The sequence below is a fragment of the Neopsephotus bourkii genome, unplaced genomic scaffold, assembly GCF_033783945.1.
Source record: "Neopsephotus bourkii isolate Nb327-2 ecotype Australia unplaced genomic scaffold, CSIRO-AGI_Nbou_v1 NB_855, whole genome shotgun sequence".
Classification (NCBI taxonomy): Eukaryota; Metazoa; Chordata; class Aves; order Psittaciformes; family Psittacidae; genus Neopsephotus; species Neopsephotus bourkii.
Genome location: NW_026901351.1, coordinates 2,862,955 through 2,888,723, shown reverse-complemented (window position 1 = coordinate 2,888,723; position 25,769 = coordinate 2,862,955). Strand labels below are relative to the sequence as shown.

Genomic DNA, 25,769 nt, shown 5'->3' with positions numbered 1-25,769 from the left:
TGTGACTGATCAAACTTCTAATTATTCACTGGGAGAAAAGCTGCTTTTATGATTCCTCCCTCCCCAAAATATCCCTCACACATGCCACACACACACATACTTCAAAGGTAAACAGCATTAGCATTTGATTAGTCTGAAGGAACAATAGTAAGCAGAGTACTGTTTTTATTATAATCATTATAAAAAGTATTCTTGTTCATGCTCCTGACCTGACAGAAGCTCAGGGCAACCCCAAAATTCATTGTTTGCACAGGTGCTTTTCCTACCCTTCCTAGATTCTCATTGACTAACTACACATGCAAGGGAGGAAAAGTCCACTATTTCTTTGTAACACGGAGATTGACAATCCCTTTACTATGCTATCCAGGGAAATAGTACTCCTCTCCCTCAGCAGCATTTGATTTGTGACTTCAGTCACCAAAAGCTGGGAAAGGACCAAATGAAGTAAAGAAAAGGAACAACTTTGGTTTTCCTTCTCTTTAACTTGAGTAGTGGGCCAAGTACACTAGAGAGAAACCTGTTCACACAGAGGTGATGTAATGTTTTCCTTCCTCATTGGATTATGGAGTAGGAAGAAGAATGATGGGCTGCAGTTTGTTGTCTAATCTGCTATGAGCTAAGATGCTCCTTATGCTGATCATTCTGTAACTTGTATCTAGAAAAGAGTTTAAGAAAGAAAATAAGTTAAAGAAAAAAATTATACCGACAAGAAACAAATCCCACAAATCCTCAATCTATTCTATACCAGAAGTACATCAGTGCCCTCAGAGCACTGCTCATTTTTAGGATTTGCTTCCTGTTTGTGGATCATGTAGTGCCCAAAATGGCAAGACAGCAGCTGGACTGCACTACAGAGTTTAGCTCTCTTCCAGTGACCAAAGAAAACTTCTAAAATTTAAAGCAGAAACAATACTGAGTCATATACTAACAAGCTAATCAACAGAGTCCTTAAAAATTTGCTTGAGAAAAAGAATAATATGCAGCTGATTCTGAAACAAAAGGGATGGAAAAAGTAACAGATAATTCTAAGGATCAATGATCCTATTCAGTAGTGCTAAGGCTCAATTAAAAGAAGTTGTGAATATACAATTACAAACTGTTGGGGAAGATGCGATACTTTCATTTTAAAGGAACGTTAAAATTTAAAGCAGAAAGATATTGGGGGTCAGAAAATACCGAAAAGCTTAAGGAAGATTTTTTATTTCTTATTAGAAAATAGCTCATTCACACTGCAATTTTTCTATTTATATTCCAAATAATTTCAGCTTCTTTGAAACTGTAAGACTTCATATATCAACCACAAAAATTTAAAAATATTCCTAAGAAACACAAAGCATAACTTATTTTACTGAATCCATAAGCAACTAATACAGTTTTGTATGAAGAAGAAAGAGAGATCTTTGTGATCTTTATGATATAAATCAGAATAGTTAAACGCTACCACAAATTGATAGGGGGGGTGAGAGAGAAAATGAGCATTTTTACATAGGAACAGAACCAATATACTAACAAAATTTCTGAGGTGCACTTATTCCAGAAAGATATTCTTAGCCAGAGCAGTGAAGATTAAAACACCTGGAACTCATTTGCAATGATTAAGTATCTCTATTGTTACACAAAAGTGAAATCCAATTCCATGAACTTTTGCAAAAATTTTCAAAAAGTCTTAGATTTATTCTTGGAAAGACAAGGGAACAGAGAGCTCAAAGATTTAGAGACTGAAAGCGATGAAAACATGAAAGGTAATCTCTAAATTTTATTGCCAGATGTTTGTGAATTAAAGGGTTCCAGACAGTGTGCCAGGCAAGCAGTTGTAGAAATGAGAACAAGAATACTGGAGCAGTTTGTTCCCGTCCTCACAAAGTCTAAGCCTTGGTTTTCTCTCTGATCTTTGCCTTATTGTTTTGGTAGGTTGCTAATTTAATTTTTTAATGATACAGAATTATAGAATCATAGAATAGTTAGGGTTGGAAAGGACCTTAAGATCATCTAGTTCTAATCTCTCTGCCATGGGGAGGGGCACCTCACACTAAACCATGTCACCCATGGCTCTGTCCAGCCTGGCCTTGAACACCGCCAGGGATGGAGCATTCATAACTTCACTTTGCAAGCCGTTCCAGTGCTTCACCACCCTTACAGAAAAGAACTTCCTCCTTATATATAATCTAAACTTCCTCTGTTTAAGTTTGAACCTGTTATCCCTTGTCCTATCACTACAGTCCCTAATGAAGAGTCCATCCCCAGCATCCTTATAGACCCGCTTCAGATACTGGAAAGCTGCTATGAGGTCTCCACGCAGCCTTCTCTTCTCCAGGCTGAAATGACCCAACTTTCTCAGCCTATCTTCATACGGCTTCCAAACAACTCAGAAATTCTCCCTGAGGTCTCCTGTGCACCTTCTGAGGGGCACTTTCTGCTTCTCTTTCAGTTTTCTCACTAGTTTTGCTTCAGGTTTCAGAAAGCTAAAAATCCCCTTAACTATATACTCCAAAATTTGCTGGGTGTTGCCTGCATTTCTGATTTAGTCAACATGTATTCCAGTTCAAAGTCAGAAATAGGCTGGAATAAGTCATCACTGCCATCAAAGAGCTAGTAAATGGAAGACCCTGGTCAAAAACAGCATTGAGGCAAGAGCATTAAATTAATTTAATGAAGAATTCCTCACCTGCTTCCCAGCAGTTATTTATCAACATACAAACATCCATGGTCACAGCTTCATTTGGTTGATGATAGATGAATTTAATCCATCTTTCCTATCTGTGTCTAAAACCCCATTTGATTTGAATTAAACTAGCTCAGCTTCTCAGCCAGGTAATGTGTATTCCTATTTATGCTGTGCACCTAACCCATGGAGATGAAGGCTAGAAGGGGTTTTTTGTCTTGGTTGAAATACAAGTAAATGTCTTTCCAAACAAAGCCCTCAAGGGAGCCCTTTAAATCTGTAAAACCAAAGACAAAATTAACCTGAGCAACAATTCACCAATCCATAAGTAGCTAGACATAAAAATATGCCTTGAGACATTGATAGAGAGGTATCATTTGATGATGATGAAGTTTGCTAGACTCTGTCTTGGATGGATCTAACTTCCGCATGGATGGCAACTGCTCTCTCATGCAAACAAGCAAGCAAATAAAAATAGCTAATTGAGCTATTTCCTCTACAGAAGGGGAAGAAAGAATTATTGCTATTTTTGTCTGTAGTAGCTGAGTACCTTCTAATTGCTTACAAAAATTTAGGACATGAAATTTATCTAAAAGGAAGAACCCCATTACAGCAAAATACCTAAAAACATACTGAACTTTGAGAATGATGATTGATAGACTCATTGTCTTCAATAAAAGCATTCACATATTTAAATACTGTTTTAAAATCATTTACCAAGCTACCATCTCCATAGATAGCAACCAGTTTGCATTACTTTTCACAAACTGAGGAAATATTTAATATTTGGAGTATTTAAGAAAAAAGACAATCCCAACAAAGATGAGTTTGCTCAAAAGAAATAGAATTTTCCACTCAGTGCAGATAAGTGACAAGGATTCTGTCCTGTCAGGGCAGAATTTTTCCAGAGTTTAAGTATCCACTAGATATATCATCTATGAAATCTATATATTTAGAGCCTCAAAAGTGAATCTTACAGTTGTTAGGAGTCAATTCCTGTCCTTAGACTCCTGCTGGTCTTTGCAAGGTAACTGAATAACTATCTTTTTGTTACTCAAAGACACGTCACTTAGGTTTTTCTGGATGTTCAGCTTTCACTGAGAGTGAAAGCTCTCAGCAACAGAATAGGTAAAAGGAACATAAACACAGGACTATGAAACTGCTTTTTACTGGTTTCTTTAAAATTCAGTTATTCTGCTGTGAACTTGTGTATGAAAAGTATTTTGGATCATTCAAGACAGAACCAACATCTTGGTCTCACTTTGTTTTGTGAAACATAACCTGGAGTCTTTCATCACTTACATATAGGTCCTTTTGGCGAGAACTAGAGAATTACTGTAGAATTCTCAATATTCAGAAAATTTAAATCCTGCTACAACCTCAGAGCATTCAGACCGCAGAGAAAATGTGGTTTAACCTACATCCCAGAGAGCAAAGTTTTAAGTATTGAAATCCATAGATTTTAATGGTTAAAGCAAGTCCCAAACTAAGTAAGCATGGAATTCAGCATGTTAGTGAGCTAGACAAAACTCCCATCAGTTAATGAGTAACCCAAGCTTCTCAGAAACTGAGGATGCTCTGCTCTTTTCCTTTAAGTCAGTTACTGTTGGTTTTCAACAATTTGTGAATCAAGGAAACTCTCATGCAATAGTCCAAACCTCAAATTCCTTTGTATGCCAGTTCATTTGGGTGCCTTTGAAAATGTGACTTTTTCCAAGCTTGTTGTTGCTGTTGGGTTGGTTTGGGATTTTCTTTTTTTTTCTTTTTTTTTTTTTGCCAGCACCAAAGGGCATTTCACAATGAGGAAAGAAGTATCCCAAATTCTGTAGCCAAACTGTTGCAAGTGACTCCTTCATCTGTCATTTGCTCTATCAGTTGGCTTTCTTGTAGATAAAAGAAGTCTTAGTGCCATGAGATGAGTAAGAAATTGGGTCCAATATAGTATGCTAGCAGACTGATTTTTCTCTCTCACACGCCTTCACTTTGAGTGGGATGCAACTGCCAAACCAAACCCAGAAGAAATAGTGGATTTGAGTGTCAGCAGAGTTGGGGGCAGGGGGATAATTAACATTATCATTAAAGCTGCTTGAATTTCTAACTATATTTCAGATTATGAATATACAGGTCAAGTATTTCTGGCCTTTTACACCACCACCTTTTTTCCATTTTTTTCCTTTTTTTTTCTGGGGGGAGAGGAATGATTTGCATCCTTACTTATGACAATAATTTCAATACATATTATTTTAAAGGAAGGAAAAATTGGATTTAAAGACTGGTCCCACATTTCTATTCATCGAAATTGCACCTCTTAGTTGTTGCATTTGAACTTATAACTACTACAGTTATAGAAGTTTTCAGTTCATAAATATGCATATATATGACTATAAATTTCATAAAATAGTATTCTTTTGCTAAATGCTGTCATCTGAATTTGAAGTAAGGACCAGATTCAATAATCTCCAAGTCTCTTGTAAATGTTGCTATAAAATTACTCGCTTAAAAAGTTGAAGAAACTTCATGTTTCAGAAACAATACTTCCCAGGTTCACACACCGCAACTTGTTATTAAATTAAGGTATTATGAAGGACAATGACACCTGAGAAAATGTAGAATTTATCAACATCTGCATCAAATATACTACTTAAGATCTCATATTATGCACTAGGATATTTTAAGGCTGAGCACTTGCAACCTAAGTATCTAATGTTTCGTAGTCATTTTGCTTGTCTCCTGCACCTCTGTGCACTCTTGCTTGACCATCTTGGAGTGAACAGAGGGCCTGGAGGGGAGGTTGAGGGCTTGGTATAAAACACCTTCTTAACCTGCCACAAATTAATAAATTCCTTGTTTCTTCAGCTGTAACTTCAGTGAAACCCAACAGTTTAGACAGAAATCCAACTCCTTGCCCTGAGGCATTTCTCCCAGTGAAACAGACTATTTACTAATTCATTCCTAAAACCAACACACTCTAGGCTTGCTCTGAAGTTATATTTAAAGTGCAACTTTGAAAGGAAAGGGTACCTTCCATCCCAGTACATCAGGCCTCATGATAGGGAGCTCTTTTAGAAACTAGAGGATAAGGGCACAAGTCCTGTCAGGCAGACAATGTTTGAGGCTGACTCTGGCCATGGGAGTGCCCTTATCTCCATCCCACTTGAAAGAAGGGTTTCACAGGCACCCTATCCTTGCAGTTTCATTTACCAAAAAATCTTGTCTTTTTCTTTCCCCCTCCTCTCCTCTAGCTGAATCCTTTCTCCAAATTCGCAAATCATTTCAGACTTCAGAAAACAGACCACTTGCCAAATCACAGACGTACAAAACCTCCACTCAGGCCTCTTTAAAAGGCCCACCCCATTTGTATTCACCAAGAATAGTACATGTCCCAGCCCCTGTGAAAGGACATTGTCGGTCTAACACTAGTCTTTCAGCTGGCAATAAATCAACTCCACTGACTCTGAGGCAAATGCTCCTATTTACCTCAGCTAAGAACCTGTCCCCAGTGCCGAAATGTCGATCTGATGAGTTAGTATCTATTTCCCTAAAATTCCTTCTGGGCATTGATTGTTTTTCCCTTCCCCCTTTACACTACCGCGTCAAACTGTTAAGGCAACGTTAAACATTGGAGACTAATTTTAACAGTGAATGTAGCAATCCTTTATATCAGCTTTGGGGCAAAGTAAATGGTGACCATTCAGAAAGAAAAAAAGTGCATAAATAATGACAGATAATAAACACATCTGATTGATCAAGTTTTTTATAAGTCAGTGCAAGCAATGCCAAGACTCTTTTGTTAGAATAAACTGAATATAGAGAGATCCTTAACATTGTCCTTCTCTTTACAATAATTTTGCAGTTATTTGATTATTTGTGTTAATATTTGATAATATAGTATCAAAATCATTTCAAATATTAGGTATCATTTACAGATACAGTTCACATCTCATTTCAGCTAGAATGTGATGGCCCTTTGAGTGGTCTGTTTGGTCTGTGTTCATGGGACAGAAATCATATTTCTCTTTTTAGCAAAAAATTAGGGGTGGGGTTTGATCTCCTTTAGCAGATCTTCCAATAAAGTCACTTATCTTGAGATGAGATAATCAATATACAGAAATTAAGTTCAATTTTTTGAAGAATAAGATTTTTTAATTTATGGTTTTGCTTTTTGCACTTTAGATTAATGCCTTTTATTTTCTTCTGCCTCCCCGTATGCCAGTAACCTTTGGGATGTTAACTTCAAAAAGAACTAAGCATTGAAGTATATGTCTTTATGCCATAGGTAAAATAGTGGAAGTTTTCAACTAGTCACTGCTAGAAGATCCCTTAATTTGTCTTAGAGTATGTGGTAGTAACAAGAACAGAAAGGGTTTAAAGTCGATGTGCCTAATGGCATATCAGTCAGTGACAAAACTTTATTTCTGTGGCATTGTTTTTTCTCCAAGTATTTGCAATTATGATTTCATTTTGGAAATCACATGTGCTTCTTCTGCCTGTTACAAGCAGCTCACAGTATGCCCAACTAAAATGAAATCATTATTCTCTAGGATTAGCTTTCAGAGTTATTCCCATTGTTATTCCCCACAGCAATAAACACACTTGCAAGATAACAAGTTTTGCATGTTAAAAGGTTAACCCTGGTGTCCTTAGGCAGGTAAAATCCTTTGTGCTTGGAGTTAGAATTTTACCATAGTAGGGACTACAAGACTGAATAACTAACACCTTTCCTTAACCTGCTGTTGTAAGAGTCCTTTTGAATTTCTGTGCTATCTAATAGCTCTTTTGTTGAACTATAGAGCAATAAGAAGGGGTTTTCATGCTTTGTTTTATATTGTGGAAACATTAGCAAATGAAATAAATGTGAATTCGGCTTTCTAGCACTTAGAAGTATTCACTTTGAACTGTAAATTATTTATGATAGTCACAGAGACACTTTGTAAATAACAGGAAAGCATCAGAAATCAAATGCAGATTGTGGCATTTAGTCTTGTCTTGCCATTGTTAACCATTTCAGTTCCACAACATGTTTCAATAGATCGTGTATTTTAGACATCTCTCCTAAAGGAATTAGAAATCAGCAGAAATAAATGAAGCTGTCTACAAATGACAGCTACAAAAGGAAACCCACTGAAGGGGGGGGGGGGGGGGCAAGAAGGTGCTCTGTGAGCAGATGATAAAGCAGATGCTGTAAAACAACAGGGGGATTGCAACGTTTCTTCTCCAGAATTGACGATTGTTTGATAAACAGCTAGTCATGCTCCTGGAAAACCCTGTCCGTCAGTGCATATCAGTACAAATTAATGATGACATGTCCTGATTAAACTTGTTGTGCTGTGAAATGCAATACATTATCTGCATGGCAGTAAACGAACAGCTGCTCACAGGGAGTGAAAGAACAACCAAAGCCACACATCCCAGGTTAGGTCCCAAGTCCTAACTGCCTATGATGAAGTAGGTGCTTGGCAAAGTCAGTCATCTCTTGTGGGTTTTGCAGGCTGTAGCTTTTTGTTCTGTTCATTAGAGTCTTGATAATGTCCTTTCTGTAAGACTATAGTAAGTCAAATTTCAAGTATTCAGTCAAGCTTTTGAATCTCTTCCTTTAACAACTTTAAATAAGCTTGCACCCTCTATACATCAACAAGAAGTTCCTCTAAATTGAATACTACAAGTGTAGTAGTGGTGAGATCAAAACATCGCCTCACAGGAACTTTGGCTGAGTAAGAGCTATGCAATTTCAAGGTGAATTTGAGACGTCTCCCAAAAGCTCATTATATAGAGTCAAAGGCAAACAATTTGATACTTTTAATGTAATTAGGGAGGGGGAAAAGAAAGAAAAAAGGTTGCTTAAGTTTATTTTAGTTAGTCTAATACCAGCAATTTCATTTGGCTTTTCTCTTCCCCAGCATAGAGGATGAAAACCCTTTTGTAAGAACTAGCTAGTTTTCTTTTTTTTTTTTAAACCTCCCTACAAGTCATGTACTTAACACTGTTTCACTTTATTATAGCATTTCTGACACAACTGACAAATAATTCTCTATGGAGTTGAACAAACACTGCTTCTCAATAAAGACAGGTTTGCTAAACAAAAGCTTTCTTCTAAAACAGGTAGGTTCCCTTGGGGATGGGAGCCAGACTTTGCAACTTATGCTACTGCTGAAAGGAAGGACCACACCAGGCAGTAAGAACACCATTGCCAACACAGCTAGCAGAACCTGGAATTTCTTCTCGTCTGGAAAACATCAGTGGTGGTAGACTCAATCCAGACAACTATACACAGCCTGAAATACCTTTCAGACCAATTCTTTATTCTGCTTTTGCTCTACTTAAGGAAATCTCCAGGTCAGATTCTAATCTGTAAAATTTAAAACAAACTAGTTGACTGCTGTGGACTTACATTACAATGAATGAGATTCTGATCCTAATGCTGTAATTTCTGTAAAGGAAATACATAGGGCAGCAATAGTGACATTTCCTCTCTATTTTCATTCAGGGAGCAGTTGGCAACAAATAGAAAAGATACCTTGAGAATCTTGGGAGAAGTAAAATATGTACCTCTTTTAGTAGTTGGCTTCCTCTGTACATACTACCTGACCAGCTATTGAGTAGAAGGTGAAACAGGTCCACTTCCTCGCTCAAAAAACATGGTCAAGAAATACTGTACAAGACATTCTCTGAATTTTTAGTTCCTGTGTTAAGAGGGTCTAAGAGGAGAAGAACTAGCTATACAGGAAAATGTAAAGAAGCGAGGACTGCAGGTGCATGTGATGCAAAACACCCTGAAAGTCTTTGTCCAAGGTGGCACAAAATACCAAGAGTAATCCTTAAACTATCCTTAAACACTTTTCCTAAGTTTTTATTAAAAGTGTCAGGGCAGGAGAACACATTAGAGAGGTGGATGAAGTAATCAGTACTGTGTAGATTTATGATTGTGCTTCCTTCACAAAGCAGGCTGAGAAGGTTGCAGAAACCCAGGCTATGAAGCAAGTGAAGTAGGTAGCCAGTTCAGGAGGCTGCAGGGGTGAAGGGAACTCAGTGTTCTCTTCACCAGGCTGCAGAGTCTGCGATGCACCAGGCTCAGCCTGGCACATTGAGAGCTTTCAGCTTGCAGGCAGTTTGTGAAACAGAAAAATATGAGACACTACAATATTTTCCCCCTCTTTTCTTTCATGTGGACTTCAACCTACTTATTTCTGAAATAAAGGTTTTAATTAAAGCTACCTTCTATACAACACAGTGCACTTCAGCTCTGTTGCAAATAACACATTAATTTCCCCTGACTCCAAGTAATCTTACTTTCTCTCTTTCATCCCTGAACACATCTAGCCTGGGAGAACACCAATGGGAAATAACAGGTGGGGGCAACAAAACTGAGGTGGCTTACTGGAAGTTATGACAAAATCTGTGTTTTGTTATTTCCCTATTTTTAATAATATATACTTCTTCAGTCTTGCAGACTTCACACACTAAAGTTATGGAGTGAGCCTTATAAATGCTGTTGCTCACAGGACGAATGGAAAGGACACAGTGACAGAAGGAAAACCAGCAGATAAAACATACAGAAAGATGTTTTAGACGAGTATATGCTCTGCTCCACCACTACTGGGCTACAGGGGGGCACTTTAAGACACGAATCCCTCTTTGTGACCTCAAGTAGTCATATTTTGCCTCCAAGCTCTGAATGAAAGTAAGCAGTAATGGAAGGCAAAGAAATAAGGCCATGCACCTTCTAAGCATTCAGTATGACCACCTGGCAACTAAGTTGGTTACTTTAAATATGCATTCTCAGAACTAATTTACCACTGTATTATAACAAGGTGTTCAAAAATTTTCATAATTCTACATGCAACATTTTTCTAATAGATAAGACTAATAGTTTTTAGGAATTGTGGTCTCATGAGAAGTAACCACTGCTCTTCCTCAGATTATACATTGGGAGAAAAGAATTGCCACATATGGTATTTTGGTGTTTTACTATGTTGCTTTACGCTAACTGATTAACATCTAGTAACACTGAAACAAATGAGCTGTGAGATAGGCTTTGTACCCTAGGAGAGCATGAGCTTGAAGGTGCACAATGACTGCCAGAAATGACAAAACAGTAGTCAGAGTACACAGACATTAAATGATACTGCAAACAAAAAGCTGTATGTAAATACAAGAGATTGAATATGTACACTTTGTACAAAATTTGCATACCTCTGACGTATGACATGCTAACCAGGGTTTGCATACACGCCTCTTGTAAAAAAAAATAAATAATGTTTTTATATAGCACCTAGCACTGGATATTTAAGCACTGGCAAAGGCCTGACTCACTACTGCGTCACTGATGTTTTAAGCATAAAAGACAAGAAACCCAACAGCAGCAGCTACTCTAGGCAGAAATAATTAAGAGTGGGTTGTGTTATTCTGTACATAGACATGGTTTTGCAGCACTGTGTTGGGGCCTCTTAAGGCAACAGTACAGAATTTGATACCGAGTCAATATTTTGTTGAACATACAAGTCCTAAAAGCTAGGTTCAAATCACCTATTTGTTCACACTCAAGTTTAGTGTTACTATGCCAGCAGGGTGACTCAAAGCACTAAGGGTAGATTTTTAAGGCTCCGGATAGCAAGAAAGTCATTTGCAGATAGAATCCATAAAATTTACATGTGAATTGGCAAATGCAAAACAAAACACCATGCCTGAACTCCACCTAGCTTGAGCATCAACCTTCTCCTGCTTTTGAGATTCAGAGTGGCACTTAAGGACAGGTCCTTAACTGAGCAGGTCTCGTTACACTGGTCATAGTAGTGAGTGTTTGCCAGAAAGCTGAAGTCTTCGATTTCTTCCTTAATCTGAGAAAATTCACTTTTGCATATCTCAGCACAATGTGTAACCAGCAACCAATAGGACTGCAAAAGTGAAAACACACGTTACATACATGTTGAAGCTAAGCCTTTTGGAGAAATACAAGGTTGCTCAGACACAGGAGAAGAGCGAGAAAGGACAACATGAGTACTTGGCTGCAGAGACCTGGTGACCCGATTTCCAGGCCAGTAATGTGGCGCAACTTTGCAGGTGCAAGCATTCAATAGGCTTTTACAGATTTATAAATGCACAAGACCTCTCAATCTCTTTCTTGGACTTCTTTGCAGACATTTTACTTGAGGCAGCAATGATGTTCTGAGGCCTACTACAAGAAAGCAGGGATAAAACTGGGGCTCTGTAACTGCAATGACAAACCAGTGATCCAATCAAGTTGGGATTTTACTTCCACATCGCTACTTCACTTTAACATTGTCTCAAACAAGGCTCTATTTCAATGAGGCTCTAAAGGTATGACTTGGTAGCACAGTTCTACATTAGGACTTCAAATGTTCTCAAGGGGATCCACACTGGTGTAGCAAAAGTGGTATGACACAAATTGCCTATACTATATGCTGCCATTTCTAATCCCCTGTACAAGTCATACATCAATGTTTGTATTCTTGCCAAAAATAGTCAGAGTAGCCATTGCACAGCTGTGATAAAAAGTTTTAACACCTTAAAGGAACCAAGCAATGAAAGAAATAGCGACTACCTCTGTGTTTCTCCACCTTGCAAGTAGGCTGCTTCTAGTAGTAGGCTGTACTACACACAGAAGAGGTTCTGTATGTAAGGGGAACCAGATCTGGCAATATATTCTCAATCCTCCTTTACAGCATTGTGGCTGCATATTCTGATGAGGTCCATATCATAGCAACTCTTCAAATTCATTTATAAGCAAGTTAAAAGAATAAATGAGGTTGTAATTTGGCCAGAACTCCCTGCTTTTGTGAGCTTTTACTGAGAAGAGATGGAAATGGGATTATGTGATTTTTCCTGCAAACCCCTTTGCTGCCCTGTGGTGTTGGACCAGAAGGCATCTCGGATTCCTTAAAACATGATTTTATTGCACTTATTAAAAACTGTTTGTATATGTTATTCTCTTGCACTGTGTTTTGTGCAGGAAGCACACAACAGAAATAGTTAAAAACTACTACTTGTGCTGTATCAGAGATTAAAAAAAGAGCACATTGTACAGATGAGTGTTATCAGTTAGCGATATATGTATTACCTGCTTTTACATTTTTAGACAGATGTCACTCTAGAAATGAGTAAAGGAAGTTTAACCCTTTTCTGAACTTCTGACAGTTTGTTTCAACTTCTGCCTGTGTAAGTCGGACCCCAGGAATTGTGTTCTGCTCTCTGTTGTCAGCACAGCTGTTCAGGTTATATATGAAGGCTTTGACTAGCTGTCATGGTAGAACATATTTCTACACACAGACCAACAGGGAACAATTGGCATCTGCCATAAGATTTATTTTTTGTCCAAGATTCAGCACACAAGCCAATGAAAAACTATAAATCATTTCACACAGACTAGTATCTTAACTCTTTGACAGAGAAAGCCGCTATATCTGATAAAGTGACAGGATTCCCATCGGAAGCAGAGGACCTTATCTTGCACCAATAGAACATAACATTTTCTTAAGGCCCCATTAACCTCATGTGAGTCCACTCACCTCTTGTACCACAATCATAAAAATAAGACTGATGACTGTCACGGCAAGGATTTTAACATTATATCAATTGGGTTAGGCATTCTATCATTACTTAGGGATAAACGTACAGCAACCAAAAGAGGAATAGCAAAACTTCAGACAGCATGCATGTGTTGAGTAACTGTGAGGTGAAAAGTGTTCACAGATTAGCTATCACAAAGCATTAGCTGATAATTAACCCCCAAAATTAAGACACGCATTAAGGACTGCAGGACTTTGTGAATTAGCGATGCACAAATGCCTTATCACTATGACTGAATGATTATTGTCAACTGAGTAGCAGTGTTTTCAGTACCTTAGGATGAACAGTTACAAGCATTGTATCTGCCTTATTAATAATTTATTTTACAGTATATATTATTCTGTTATCCACTTATTTTACAATACTTAAGATAACTTAATAATGGGTTTTCCTTTCTTTAGCTGCCTGCCCAATCTACTTCTAGTGAAAACCAGAGTCCACTACTGTATTTTGAGAGAACTATCAAGATATTTGGTAAACTTTCAAGCTATGTGAAATATTTTTTTGTTTAACATTATTTTGTTATCTCTGTTTTTCTTCAGCAACAAGATATACCTATAGAGATAAATTCATCTGAAACAGGAGGACCTATAAATCAAAAATCAGCTCCTTGAAGTTATGCAGCTATTGGAATAATAAAAATGCAGAAAACTGGAATTTGATGGGCAGGCTTTGAGTCTGGTGACAATTGCAGCAGCACAAAGGTTGAAAGTTTTATTTCAGGACCTTGAACAAATGCTAAGAATTTTAATATTTGCCTAAGGAAATAAGAATTATGTTCATATTGAAAAATATTATTATCATATTATTTATTTTGCTTTTTAAATAGTCAGTTATTACTACAATCTTAGTTGTTTACTACATTAATGAAACAGAATTAATGAATGAAAAAAAAATCCAAACCCAAACTTACATTTACTTTTGTCATTCAAACACAAAATATTTTGACATTTAAAAAAGTAAATCTGATTTTGCTTCAAAATGGGAATCCAGTGAAAAAAAACAGGAAAAGTAGGTTCTCCTCCACAATTTGTACAGCTTGATGGAACAGAGGATAAGGAATTTTTGACGAGTAATAATGACAAAGTATTAAAGCCTCAATTTGCATCCCAAAGCAAGGCTTGATTTTATAGAATAGACAGTTGGACCAAATCTTTCAAAACTTGTAAACTAATTATATTGAGCCACTCAGAGAGAGATCAGGCTGTTTAAAGAAAAAAAAAAACCAACCAAAACAACAAAAAAAGTAATCATGCAGAAAAGAGCAAGGAGATGGGGTGAAAATTCCTTGATCTACATGTGTATGTTATTGTAACAAGGTTATATTACTCAGCAGAAAAACCCAAAACACCCATTTTGCCCCCCACACTACCCAAAATTAACAAGTGTTTTTCCCTTCAATAAGAGGACTGAATTTAAATGAATGGAAGTAAGGTTCAGCTCAAATGGAGCAGACATTCCTGCATTTGCTTGCTTACTTATGTGTACTCCATACACATACATGTCTGAATCAAAGTTCCAGTCCTTACAATTCTGGGATAATAAGAGAGATTTGGAACTCCTATATACTAAAAATCCTAACAAAACAACAAACCATCACACTCAAAGCCCCCTACCACACTTTTTGAAACAGCCAACTTCAGGGCTGGGCAAAAATTGCAGTGCTGCTGCTCATTTGGCAAAGTCCAGTTGCCTTACTGAGAGATACACAACCACCACTCTTCCTGCAAGTCCAAATAGCTGCAAGAAGATTTGCTATTATGTGTTTATGTTATTATTTTTTTCACTTAAGTATTTTCTTATTGGCAGGCAGAGCATGGCCCATAAATAGGAGTTTCACCAAAAGAGTAAGAAGTGTTCACTTCTCTGTTCAGAAAAGCTACTTGTTAATGCAAATTGCTATGTTCCTTCACAGCATTTAAATTTGTCCCTAGGTAAGAAAAGCCCAGCCATACAAGTTTATTTCAAATAGGCTGATTGGCAGCTAAGTATTTTTAGTCATTATCAGTCTTGGACTCAAAATGACCCCAAAATTAAAAATCTTTGTTTCTTGCTCAGTTAGACCCAGCAAATAATTCCCCATGTTTATTAGAAATGGACATCTCACTATGAAACTGCTACTTTACCATCAACACAGCTACCACTTTTCTATAAATAACAAAGCCTGGTAATTGTCACTTACACTTTGTATGAGTCATATTTAAAGAGAGCCCTGAGGTGCTTCTCAGGGAATCTCTCTGAATCATGAATCACAAAGGAAAAAAAGCAGCCTCTGAAATATCACCATGCCCAGATTCTAGTTGCCTAGAACCTATTGTTGCCTATTCATAGCTTCAAGCTGTTGGGCAGTTTCACATAATGGAAGTAAATGGTCACAGAGAAGTTTCTTTGCTTCAAGCAATTTTTGTAAAATTAAAAGAATCCAATAATGGGAAAGCTCCATCCACATCTATACCACACACAAAAATCAGAATATCAAAGGTCAAATCTCCTTATTTTAAAATCAACTGAAAATCCACAGTCTGAGCATACATGGGGTGTAAGAGCCAGGAAGCTTTCTGTGTCACAAACTCAGATGAGGCAGACACCAGCAAATCTTGACAGACCTAAGGATAGTGTGTGCCATTACTCACTGCTGCATAGCACACCCTCAGAGCCTTGCATGCCACGGAGTTTAGCCTATTAATTTATGTCTCATTAACAGATTCAGCTTCCAGATCTCACCCATGTTTTATTTATTTTCCAGCAAGGGCTATGGCGAGGCTTTTACTCACCTCAACAGGACCACAAGAAGTTTCCTTCCTTATGGACAGGAGACAAAACAAAATGCTTTCAGACCTGAAGGAGCTAGAGACATGCAGCAATTATCTGGCAGGAGGCCGACACGTTCTTCACCACTCTTGCATAAAACATTGAGCAATGCTTCTCAAGCCCACCTCAGCTTTCTAAATTTATTTATTTATTTTTGTGCTAACTGCTTAGCAGTTTGGGAAACGGCTACTTAACAGCAAAGGCAAGTATCTTTTTTTTTTTTTTTTTTTTTCTGAGGGCATGAAAACACTCAGAAATAAACAAAACCCTGGCAAGTCCTCTACCTTCCTTTAACCATCCTTCATTTCTCCTTTGCTCACAAGTCCTCCATCTACAGAAGGGCTCAGTTATTCTTCTTGGGCCAAACTTCTCTCAGATAATCTTCTCTCCCCATGAAGGACAGAAACACTACCCAAATCCTTCTGCCCTAAACGGAAGGGAGCTCTAGATCAATCTAATTAACTTTATTGGCACATCACTGCTCTTTATCCCTTAGTGCCTTCATCTGGCCTCCCAGGCCCCTCACTGCCATTTCTGTGGGCTGCCTTGGAGTGACTCCCCCCTTGCAAACACCAGTGAGCACCTGCTTTGCCATTTCTTAGCAGAATTCTCTGATCTTCTCCTGCTTCCTTGTCTGGATAATTCTTCCTATTTGTCGTGGTTTTTTTTTTTTGTTTGGGTTTCCCCTCCCCCCAGTTTTGTAGCTATTCCCTCTACTCACTCTTCAAGAGAGATGAGGAATGACAATTTTCTGAAGTGACTGCTTCCCAGAATGTCTTGGTCTCACCAAGAACTATAAGCTATAAGCTTGGTCTATAACTATATATATAACTATATATAACTATAAGCTTGGTCTTCACCTCAGAACTATAAGCTCCAGACAGGTGGGGTTGAAGGCACCAAGTAACAGAACAGTGTCAGCACCCTAAATCACTAATAATCATTGAAAAGCTACAGTCTTGGCTAACAAATATTAACCCAGACATAAAAAAAAAGTAAAAAAAATTTTCCCTTTCTTCCAATAATAATATCTAACCCACGCATTCTTTGACTTCTTACACTGATATTTTGAAACATGTTGAAGTCTAAATTTATTTGCCTTAAATAATTTTGGATATTAGCTAATCATTGTTGTGATTTACATACAATGCTACAGAGTTGATAAGAGTGAGGAAATGTTATAGAACATCTACTTCTGCTTCACAAATGAAGTGCTTCCTAGCTCATCAAAGTCCTAGAGTATCAGCACATTATCTGATCTAGCATGCACACACACGTACAACACACCAATAAGCCTAAATCCCGAGGTCTAACCCCCTAACTTTAAATAATCATATGCATACAAATATCTTGCAAGTACTGGAAACAGTAATTCTGTATTTGTCTCTGCCAGAAATTCTGCTTCTACCTCCTTTCAACAGGAACTCATGCAAAGTCAGAGTGATGCTGACCAGTTTCAGAACTTAAGGTTTCTTCCTGAGACGTCATGTTCTTTCCTCAGCACATTGCCCAGCTGCAACACTCGAGTAGAGATATGAAAAATTTGCAAATCTAGTGTCAGATATAATTCCTACATTTCCTTTTATATTGTAAACATCATTAATGAGGCCTTAAAGAATGCTTTGCTGTAAACAGTGGAAGGTTTACAGCTACCACTCCAGTCAATGTAAGAATAGCGCATCAGTTTCAACTGTATGAAGACACGTGCATATGTTGTTTCATTTCATACACCAATGTATAATTTCATCATGTTAATACTGAAGTGAAAAACTGACCCCCCTCTGAAGCTCTTTCATTAAATCAAACATTTTCTTTTTATACTATGTCTTATGTATTCTAAGATTTTATCTTCATCATCAATACTTTTAATCTAATCGTGGCTTTAATTTATTAGAGGCCATACTAAAAAAAAAAACCACCCCAAACCAAACAGGATTAATAGGAAGACATACTGCCACTGCTATAAGAGCCAATGCAGTAAAATAGCTGCTCCATTATATTTTTGCTACAGTGAGAACTTGATACATACTAACCGCCACATCTGCTTTACCTATTACATGTCTAGTCATACCTGTATATAATTGTGATTAGATGAACCCATCCATCCTTCTTGGTACGAAAAACTGTTGTGAACAATTTCCAATCACAGACTAGCACAGTTAAAATTACATATATTATTAAATAATAGCTCATGTGTAATTTTATTTGCTTTCAGAGTTACAATGTTCAAGAGATAGTCATAGAGAGCACATTATAATTATTGTTAAACACACTTTTTTGCCACAAAAAGTTTAGAGCATCGCTAGAAAATCCTATGCCATTACATGAAAATATTTAACACCTGTAACCATAATTTCATAAAACAAATGTACACTTTATGTAGCATTATGTCAGCAAGTACCTTTTTTGTTTGGGTTTTTTTTTCCTTTTTCAAATATCTTTTGCTCTATACTTATGTATGTTTGCAGTTAAGAAGTGCATCAAATGCTTCTGTGTGTGTGTGTTTGCAATGCACAGGAAAAATACTAGTTTACCTCTACGGTAACTGTATTTGTCAGCCCCACTGGACCAAAGAATGGGGAATTACAAGATCTTAATTTTACCAAATAATTGGCCTCATATTTTTCTACCTAATGCTGAACATAACATTAATTGGTATTTACCTTCTAATGATTACAGAACACAGACTGTATATTTCAAAGACAACCTTTACCAACTATATACTGACTTTCATTTCAGTGTCTATTATATAAATTAGGACTCTGTTGAATACTTGTACTGAGGAACAAATGATAGTAGCTTTATTTATATACATGCACAGTACCGTGCACTACAGAATGATCAAGTACTGTTTTTTTACTGGATGAACGAATCAATAGAAAAATAGATTTAACAAATCATTAACATTTTAAAGTCTAGATAAAACTGGGAAATCATGAGTTTCAAGCAAAGTTTTATTTTTTCCTTGTTTTTTCATGAAATCTCTGAGAACTTAAGACATGCAGAGCTGAGAAGCAGCTCACTCTGAACAAAGAACAGTGTTAAGACTGCACAAAAAAGTTTTGATTGAGACTGTTTATATGCAACACTGAAAAAAGTCGCCATTCTTGGACTTCCCTTCAGCATTAGACAGTGCTGTGCAAACCTCGGACAAATCCCTGTATTATGATTTCTAAGCTGTTAGGAAGTCTCTCTGAGGGCTAAGAAAGTAAAAACCTGAGCAACTGCCTCCTTAAAATTTACAACAAGAAATGTTTTGATTTCAGACAACAGACTACAAAAGGGTAATAGAAAACAGTTTATCCTTTCCTTAAGAAGTTAATTTAGGGAACAAGTAAATCACGGATGCCAAATTTGTAAATAATAATGAAACTAGATATAAGTTTAATTTTTCAGTATTTAGAGTACGTGTCTATGTCTATCAACTTAGGAAACAAAAGTGTTTACTTGCAATTAATTTAATGTTTTTTCCTACCCCAACATTAGTCTGGACATGGCCAATGTAATCAAAAGAACTAAATTTTCAGAAGTGAGTCTACTCCAGTGCGCTTGATAAATTATGCATTAACCCATTTCTCTGAAGCATCCTTCACTAAATCTTTGGTGGGAAATGCACTTTATTAGGCATGAGCTTTGGTTATTTGTGTGCATAGGCACTATGCTATCAGTCAATATGCAGAATGACTTAAAGTTTGCCATGTTACAGAGAAGTTTACTCATTAAAATAACTCTAGTTTTTCAACAAACAACAACACTGATGGCTAGCTTTGCAAGTCTTATCATCTTCACTCTTAGCAGGCTTTCCTCTTACAGCATTTGCTCAAACTTTCACTGACTTACAATCTTGGAAAAACTTACACCAGAGTAATCATGATCATTTGAATACTGCACACATTGTTAGATGTTTTCAGCAGGTACAGTTACATACAAAGGAGTTGTCAGAATTAGATATGAGAATTTTAATGCTTAGCTGAAATAAAAGTATTCTCAGGGTAGAAAGAAATTATAAACTGAAAGTACAGGTTAATGAGACCTGTAATAAACTTCACTCTGAAAAAGGTCCAGTTGGTTATTGATGTGAGGATGTTTGATTCAACGAATACTATTGAACCTATGGCATATGATCATTGTAGTAAAAAACAATGAAATGGAAAAGACGGAAAATCAAATTACCCATGGCATTCTCTTCCCAAATTCCATGGCAGAATTAGTCCATAGATCAGTAAATGGTAACGCATGCAACAAAAAATACGCTGTATCACTTTATATAAACATCTGCTTTCGTCATGCAAAATGCCTACAAAACTGTGACGATATTTTTTTCTAGTAGCATAGTTTTACATTAGCTCAGATACAGAAACTGTTGAACCAAAATCCATGATTTCGTAAGTAGAAGATATTCTAAAATACTTCCAGCATAAATATTCCAAAGCTCAACAAAGCTAGGGTTTTTTGTTTGTTTGTGTTTTTTTTTTCCTAAAACCTAAACTATGCAGACTTATTCCTTGCTGTGGTTCCTTGTTCTTTTGATGATAGAAGAGAAAAGACCGGTTTTTGGAGGAGGTCCCATCAACATGGGGGCTTGGTTCTTGTGAGTGATTTTTATCTGGGGGAAGAAAGAAGAAAAGCACAGTTATCCCCTGAGCTAATTCAATTCCAAGTATCTTAGATGCCTGAATTATCTTTTATTTGTGACTTCCAAAGCTTCTTCATTTAATCAAAGAAGAAAAGAAAATACCTGTATTTTTCAAGAATGATGTTGCATATGCAGTAAACCAATCTACATGTAATCATTGTTTCCACAAATACTTTAAATTATACATGCAATCAATATTAAAAAACCTGTGTCATAAAATACATGTAATAAAAAACATGTAATCTTAACTTTTTGAGTGTGGGATTTATTGCTTTCAGTTGAATATTTTACATATCTACAAGATGAATAAGAATTTAGAAGTTGGAAAGGACATACAACATGCTGACAGACCAAGCAGTTGCCCATTATTGAAATACCAGCTATTTCTTTGTATGCTTTCTTTATACATCTAATCAAGCTGTACTTCCCTTTTAATACAGGACACGTTAATTTCAAAATAACCAGTATGAACAGAAGTTAAAAGTTAATACACAAAAAAGGTCAAAAAAAAGAACTAGCATTCTAATTTGCTAATTAATTGTTAATAGAATGGACTCAAATATTCAAAAGACTATTTAAAACACTTTGTAAGACTGCTGTAAAGCCACCCGTTTTGATTTCTTTGATATAAAACTACGAATCACCTTAAATGAGACAACCTTAAAGTAGATTATGTCTGCAATTTTCTCTAATTCAAGTCTAAATTAGAGAAGACATTTTATGAATGTATGCTATGCTCAAAGCTAATTGAAAGCAATTATCAAAGTGGCATTTTGTCTGTGACTTTAAGATACATTGTAAGATAATAAATGATTCTCATTATGTAATAAAAAGGTCACATCTTGCCTTTGGGCTAGTGACGCTGAGAGTTTTTCAAAAGCAATCCGAGACATTTTCTTTAGTGAACTACGACTAATACAAGAACCATCACTTATTAAATATCAGTTGTCACCTGCATAGTACCCACATCAGAGATGGGTATTTCTTTCAAAAAGAAACACCACCTCATTAAAAACTGGAAAAATATATCTCTTAAAGTGCATACCTGACATTTTCAAGCTAAAATGAATATCCTTCACTTGTCATTCACTAATAGTAATGAAACAAAAAATGTATGTCACGTGGAGAGGCTCGTTAAAATATAGATCAGGACATTTCTTGGGGTGGAAATTTACTTTACAATATAAAGAGACAGAAACATAAAAATCTCAACAGAATGAATGGGTTGGTTTATTAGAGCCTTTACTTTACTGTCCAAATGCTCATTTTCATGCCACCTTAGCTCATTAGTCTCAAATTTCATACGTGACCTCTTCTTGTCAACACTGTTCATTATTATCAAATTTAGCATACGGAGTTTTTTTGGAAGCCTAGATTAGTTTCACATGGATAATAACACTTGCTTTCAAAGACAGGCATCAACATATTTTTTCACAAGAAATTCTGCTTCAGGCACCACTTCGGAAGCCAAATCTGTAGTTGGGGTAAACTGGAATTATTCCATTGATGCCACTTTCTAACAGCTGATGATCTAGCCCTGGAAAATCGCCTCAAGAATCTTTGCAACTTTACATGCTTCGTAAGACATATTTTAGGGCTCAGGAACAGTGATGACAACAACCAGATCCTGAGGATCAATATATGAAATAATCTACAGCTGCTGCGACTGAAGTTTTGAGAGTCATTAGGGATCAGCTTACTGCAAGATTTGGCCATGATGAAGCAGTAGGAATGGCCTCAGTTTCCTTTCAGAAGCAAATTATAGTAATTTCATCTTAAAGTGAATAAAAGAACAGAGCTCAAAAGATGGTTTTAACATGAAGAGGTGAAGTAATCCTGACACCCCATAAAGATTGCATGTTGGACTGGGGCTGTTCAATGATGCTGAGGATGAATGTAATTATATATTGAAAAAATGTTTATCATTTGTAATGGTCTTTTTTGGCTTAAGCCATCTGTTTCAGAGATCATGAACTCTTCAGTATGTTGTATTCTATCAGTTGAGATCACCTAAGATGCCTGAACATGATTAACCACTCATGCATGGGGGTGGAGTCCTATATGCATTTCTCCATGACATATTTTTAACGATTATAAACTGGCTCAAGTCCAGTGCTGTAAAACATATTTTATGTTATGAAAATACAAAAAATAAAGAGTAAACTTCAAGTATTTTTTTTACTTATGCACAATAGTGTATATTAACATGGCATTGGTTAAGAATGATAACCACTGGTTCCTACTAAAAATAATAATAATAGTAAAACATTAGAAAAAAACTTATATTTGGTTGATAAAAAGAGAGAAGTATGTTTGTAATACACTCTGGACTGCTGTAGTACCTTGCCTGAAATAGGTTAATTTTGCCTTTCTCAAGACTCTCAGGTACTTCATTTCTGCTCTGGACTCTCACTTCTGCTTCTGTTTTAATACTGGCAGCATTGACAGGGTTAGTGATGTGCGTCTGGCCCACAGGTGACGCTCAAGACACTTTCAGCTACGAAGAAGCACTAAGAGTCTCAGAAAGAAAAATAATGTAGATCAAAGTAGAACTGAACGCTGAAAGTGCTGTATGGGAGACTGCAGTTGACCAAAGAAAAAGGAGAGAAATCTTTACTTACAAGCAACCAAGATTTAGTTTAGTTAAAAAATGAAGAAAACACTTACAGCTATATAATTCTTACCATTCAGTAAGCAACCTCATGTCTTTTTTTCAGAAGCACAATTATAAAAGCCTTAAATAACAGCCATCTTTTTTTTTTTTTTTTGCTTCTCTTTTGTCCTAGGTGAATCTGTGATTTACACACATACAAGAAAATGAGACTGCTAAGAGAAAAAATCCTCAAAGCTCAAACGCTAAACCTAACGTATTTTTAGAAACTGATGACACCCTGAGAAACATACTAATACAAATTACTGTGGAATTCTGAAAAATAATTTTTGAGATCACTTAGTTTTATTGAAAACATAATAACTTACAGAAAATATGGAGGACATTTTAAACATAAATCAGGGGAAGCGTGGCTGGTGAAAAAAACCGCTTCCATTTGGCACAAATTTTTATTAAAAAAAAGAAGGCAAAATGAGGAAATAACAAAACTTCAGTTTGGGAGAAAGCAAATAGCCACCTGAGTTGCTCAGATATTGTGGATTTTTGCTGTAAGCCTGATACACAATGTTATAGGCTAAACTCAAACTGGTGAAGCCAGTAACCAAACCCTCATTCACTAATGGAAGCCAAGATCTTATCCTATGACTTCATGATCACAGAAATTTAAAGGACTGGTATACCTAGTAAACAGTTTGGCACAATACTGCATTTTCAATTTCAAAACCACTTTTCCAGTATTAGAAAGTGTGCCCAATGATGTATTCATGGGAAGGAACACAAGATCCAATTAAAAAGGAGCATATTCTTAAAAGATGAGATGGTAATGGCTCCCTATTTGTTGATAGCAAATTTTTTTATGAAGCAGAAACTTCAATTTGTGATACTGAAGATATGTATAATGTATAAAGCAGACATTTATTTGTTTCAGGAGCAGGTCAGAGTTTCAAAATATGCCTTGAGGCCACATTAATACAATGCATCCACTAAACGAATGCAGTGAGCATCAACAGTTTTAGTATGATAAATGTATCTTTTACATCAGTCAATTTTGCCTTCATGCTCCTTTCTGCTGTATGTGCCAGTTACGTTCATGTTCCTGACTTCACAGAATGCCTAAATACTTACTATTAACAGAGAACACGGTGACATAAAACTAGGTACTAACTGCAATGCTAAATGAAAGTAGAAAACTGAAAACAGAAATAAAAAAAGAACATCTGTTTTTAAAGGACAGAGGGGAAAAAACTGACAGGAAAGAACTTCTCAAGTTGGATTGGTTAGTTTACAGTCATGTTTTTCCATGTTATCAGCAGGGTTTGCGTGTTCGTAGTTTTGAGGGTATAAGGGTTTTCCCACAGCCTAAATGTCTGTATGTTACTCCCCTTATAGGAAATGGAGGGATGCAACACCTCTGCATCACAGGAGTTATCAAATACTTTCATCTTCCTGTTAGGTATCAAGAGCTGTACTGAATATCATGGTATGAATCCGACCTACAGAATGTAGGCAGTGCTAAACAAAATCAATGACTTGGACTATGAAGCATTTTGGTCAAAATCTCTTCAGATCTAGATCTGTATTAAATATAGCTTTATGCAACACACCTTTTACATAAATTTCTTAACAATATTATTGTGCAAAGTGCAATCAAATCTAATCAGTTTGGTATTAATTAAGCTCTAATAATATACTCTAGTCTCTCTCCTAAGTAGTGTGATCCGTTTCCCCTTCACACAGGTAGATTGGAAAACATTACGATGTCATCATAATTTTTAAACATACTGAGAAAATGACAGAGCTGCAAAATTAAAATAAATGATTAATGACATTTTTTTCATGTTTTGTACTAATAGGTATCACTGAGGTTTTAAATTAATAGAGCTGTCAAGCTCAGGGCTGTTACAGATCCAGTGCAGAACTAAAATGGAAATTATGTATTCCACAGACACCTAAAGATGACACTTCGGAATATTTTAAATTTTAATTAGTAGGTGCAATTGTTTTCCCCCCTCCTCCCTAAAACCACTGCAAATTAATTGGCAATTAGTCACAACTAATTCTTTTCTTAACAATCTGAACTGGAAAGTAAGGTGCATTACACGTTAGAGGATTTGTCTGGGGTGCAGAAAGCACACATGCAGAAAATTGCTTTGTCAATTACAAAAACTACTGTTGTGAAATTCAGAAAATATATGCATAGGTAAACAAAACTAATTAATGTTCATTGTACCTGTGAGCACAAAAAGTAATGCCCTGTTGCAAAATAAAGCTTTAAAACTCAATAAATCACTCTGGCCTTGAAACAGAAATGTATGCTCACAGTTGCTCAAAAGGGAAAAAAATTCAGCATGTTAGTTTAACACCAAAACTTTTTCTAGCAACTGACCCATTTATGGGTTAACTATGTAATAATTGTCTAATAGTCTACTTAAATCAGCCACCATATCTAAGACCCAGTTCCTCTT

At 36.4% G+C, this 25,769-nt stretch overlaps 1 protein-coding gene across 15 annotated transcripts in view; it reads right to left on the bottom strand.

The window, feature by feature from the left end:
• Nucleotides 1–18,239: 18,239 nt before the first annotated feature.
• DGKB (diacylglycerol kinase beta) overlaps nt 18,240–25,769 on the bottom strand; it is a 476,877-nt gene continuing 469,347 nt past the window's right edge. For all 15 annotated transcript variants that reach the window (XM_061356469.1, XM_061356463.1, XM_061356472.1 and 12 more), the window contains one exon: nt 18,240–20,663. In XM_061356469.1, the coding sequence (XP_061212453.1) occupies nt 20,556–20,663 (108 nt within the window). In that variant the 3' untranslated portion in view covers nt 18,240–20,555. The remainder of the gene's footprint in view (nt 20,664–25,769) is intronic.